Raw genomic sequence first — 3,974 nt, forward strand, 5'->3', positions numbered from 1 at the left:
ATGGTTTTCTTTCATTTGAAGGCATCACTTGGTTTGAATGTGTGAAAGTTAAACTTTGCTTTTGGACAAAAAGCAGATTCACATGCAAAACAAGAAGAAAAAAAAATAACAAGCAACACAAAAAACAAAGATAAATTTAACACTGTTTTTGTTTTAAAGATGCTTTTTAGTTGCTGCATCATTACTTTAGCTCATACTTACAACTGCAAACAAAAGTATTGGCACCCCTACTGAAAAACACATGTAAAATATCTTTTAAAGTAAATCATTTTCATTGCAGCAGCATTATCTCTTAATGGAAATTGCAGAAAGCTCCACTCTTTATCTTCAGTATATTCAGTCAGTGGAAAAAAAGTCTAATGTTAAAAAAATTTGGCCTCCATTTTTTTTTTTTTTTTTGCAGGTACAGTTTAGTTTCTAAATTGAAACTTTTAATTCATAACCCCTATTTAATGTTGTAATAGAGTTCAAATTTGACATGACCCAGACTTAATTCTCTTCAGAATGAAAGTGAAAAGAGAACATGCCGTTCAAATGAATCAGATGATGAGCCATTGTGAGGTTTACCAAGTCTCCATAAAAAAAGAAAAGATTAAAGATGTGCGAGACTTTAAATGGAGCTGTGATCAGATAAGGCTCAGCACAAACTTTTTGTAAGAAACTGGGTGCAAGGCCTTGCAAAATTTTTAAAATAAAGATTTGATAGACTATATATACTGTATATGATCCAAAGCATATCGTCAGATCAACACACTGGACCATGGAAGCAAATAAAAAGTATTAAGAATGCAGTAAGAATAGATTACTTTTTCTCCYTCTGAAAAAAATTTACTTAACTTAAATGATAAAACAATCAAACATTTTCACTGTTATGATACTGCGATATTGATAAATATATTCAAAATGTTTGCATGCATYTTTGCGAATGGTGCAAACAAATTTGTATGCTTCTGTATTTTGGCACAAAAAAARGGGAAACAATAAAAATGCAGATTCATATTCCCTACATTCGTAACTCACCAAAATGAACCCCAAATGATATAATTTGGGGTTGGGCACAGAGGTGGTATGGGGGGCCAAAAGTGGCAAAATCAAATAGGTTGATAGAGAACTGTGATAATTTCAATAAAATTAGAAATGATTATATGTAGTAAGTATGTGAATGATTAAAATTATGTAAATGTGTCAATCTAACTCAAAACTCATAGATATAATTATTTGTATTATTCATTAAAGCAGTGGTTCCCAAACTTTTTCTCAGTGGTTTCCAAGCATTTTCTGGGCTATCTCTCCACCCCCATCTCATAGGGGGGTGGGGGATTCGACTTTTTTGGGRGGGCAAAATGAATCTACGTAGCTGAACATAGACAACATCAGTAGCCTACAGGCTACTTGTTAAGCTTAATGTGATGTATTGATATTAGCTASTCAGCTAACATTACCTGCATCCAACAGCTTTACTCAACAGTCTGTTAGTTTTGGGGGAAAACTGTGAAAAATTCTTTGCGTTTTGCTGGTTTGCTGCCATGATTCTAACACACACCTGTGCAGCTCCGCACAGCAGCAGCAGGTCTCCTTCACTGCCGTACAGGTGTAAACCCAGCGTAAGTGTCGTAGCACTCATGTTGCGTTTAAAGGCGGCTCGAAAAAACAGGTTACCACATGTTAACAGATTAAACAGTTTTAACTGCTGATAAAAGTGACAGAGAAGACAGATATGGGAAGCGTGGAAGCCCCTASTGTATCAAATTGACATAGGAATAACAGAGTTGGCCATTCTAAGGTAAAAACCAAGCGCATCCAGTGTTCAGGTTTTTTTTTTTTCATCCAGACGGCTTCCCGCGCCCCCCCTGCAATGGCACGGCGGCCCCCCCATGGGGCGCGCCCCACAGTTTGGGAACCTCTGCATTAAAGTATTTTATAAGAACTGTGCTACATTTCATCACTGAATAATCGCAGCTCAACAAGTAGCCACTAACATCAGCAGATTGGCTAAACAGCGTAACTAGAAATCAGTTGCCTTGTTTTTAGCTGCATTAGATTTTTATGGGTGAGGATTCCAGAGTAAGATTAATCATGTATTTCATCATTTGTAAATTGAAGATATAACAAATTAAAATTTTATAATTTTTATTTTTATTTTAATTCTATACTTTTTAAAGTTCTGATATTTTATTATTGGATTTCAAATTTTATTGAAATAATCACATGTATATATGTTTTATATATTTTTAACTATAATTAATTATTATTATTATTATTATTATTGTTATTTTTTGCATTATGACATTTTGGCCCTCTGTTCTGCGTCAAGACTTTTCAATTCAAATAAAAGAAGAGATTTATGTGTAACATTGTTCCTTCACTCTCAATAAATAAAGGCACTGTTGTTCGAGGTCGTACAATACTGTACTGTGGAAAAAAGGCGAAGGCATCATTGTGAAAGGGACTCGGACAGAACTTTCCTTTTCTGTTTGAGGGTGTGGGTTTGTGTCGGGACAGCATGATCTGGCATTTAGGAGATCATTTTTCCTTGCAGGGCACCTGTCACTTTACGGTGRAAAGGGTTCTGTGCTGGCATTTTCCTTTTCTGAATGATGGCTTTTTCGGTGGCAAGATAGATTTTTGTTTTGTTAACATATGCATGTTTTAACACCGTTTGTAAATGTTACAGTGCAGTTAAAACTCGCTGAAAAGAAGCACTCACTAAGGGGAGAAATGCAATAAAATCTTAACACATGTCCCACAGTTTAGTGTGTATGGAGGGTTTTTTTGTGTGCTGATAAGTAACACCGGTATCAGTATAGTTACCATGTTATTAATAGTCATTATTGCATGGCATGGCAGCACAGCGGGACAGTAATCAGTTTAGAAAGCCCTTCTCCAGTTTGGGGCCCACCCCCCTTGTAAAGTCAAACAGCTGTCACAGATTGTAATTTTGATATTCAGAGAAGATTCTTAGACTGGCTTTGGGATTTTAGAAGGAAGGCACGTTTGGTAAAGTGATGGGAAGGGGCTGTGGGGTGGGGTCCTGAGGTTTATTCCCGGRATCGCTGTCATCTGGTTGGCTGGTTTAGATAGAGGCAGCAGCAGCAGCCGGCTTGTTCCCAATGTTCTGGTCTCTTGTTGGCTGAGCCGCGGGCCAATGAGCACGCCAGCGGGCAGAGATGGGTGGGTCATCAGTGGGCGGAAAGGTCAGAAGGTCAAGGGGCGGGGCRGAGGGGGTGGGGTCATGGGTTAGTTGCCGTGGCAGCTAGAGTTAGACGGACAGAGACGGACAGACGAGGAAAGGAAACAAAAAGGGCACATAAAAGGGGGGGACATAAAAAGAAAAAAAGATAGAAGAGAGATTAGTGTCAGCTAGTGGCGTCGGGATGACAACAAGGCAGATCTAGTGCGGTCCGCGCAGCGTGAGGGTCGTTACAAAATGCCTTCATGAGCACCGCAGAACCATTCACAAAGACTCGCATCAACCCTGGCGTGTTGACACAAGGAACGGCTGGTTAGAGATGCTCCCATGTGCTCATGGAGGCACCTGCAGGGTTTCCCCTCCTGCTGCCAGACTGCTGCTATAGTGACACTACTCATGCTAGCTGGGCTACGTCTAGCACAGACAGACAGTGAAACCATGGACAAGAGAGGGAGGCAGCATGGTTTCATGTGGGTGAGAGAGTGACCTTTATGTCCAAAGAAAAGTTCTCCAGGCCTTTCACTCACTGACAAGTAGAGCTATTGTTTAGAGCAGCAGGAGTCAGATCTGGATGATTAAGAGTWGTGATTAACTGATTATTGGTTTACAGGTCCATCTCAATAAATCAGAATATCAATGAAAGGGYAGTTTATTTCGGTAATTTAGTTCAAAATAGGTTTAATGCACACACAGAGAGATATATTTCAAGCATTTGGTTAATTTTGATGATGATTATGGCTTACAGTTAATGAAAACCCAAAAGTTCATTTTCTCAGAATATTAT

General features: G+C 38.8%; 1 protein-coding gene across 2 annotated transcripts in view; it reads right to left on the reverse strand.

The window, feature by feature from the left end:
• Nucleotides 1-2,237: 2,237 nt before the first annotated feature.
• The window catches only part of qki2 (QKI, KH domain containing, RNA binding 2), a 22,073-nt gene continuing 20,336 nt past the window's right edge, over nucleotides 2,238-3,974 (reverse strand). The window contains exon 9 of one of the 2 annotated variants that reach the window (XM_008437238.2): nucleotides 2,238-3,253. In XM_008437238.2, coding sequence (XP_008435460.1) covers nucleotides 3,231-3,253 — 23 coding nt within the window. In that variant the 3' untranslated portion in view covers nucleotides 2,238-3,230. The remainder of the gene's footprint in view (nucleotides 3,254-3,974) is intronic. The other variant, XM_017310945.1, reaches the window with a different exon arrangement.

Source organism: Poecilia reticulata, linkage group LG19 (genome assembly GCF_000633615.1).
Source record: "Poecilia reticulata strain Guanapo linkage group LG19, Guppy_female_1.0+MT, whole genome shotgun sequence".
Classification (NCBI taxonomy): Eukaryota; Metazoa; Chordata; class Actinopteri; order Cyprinodontiformes; family Poeciliidae; genus Poecilia; species Poecilia reticulata.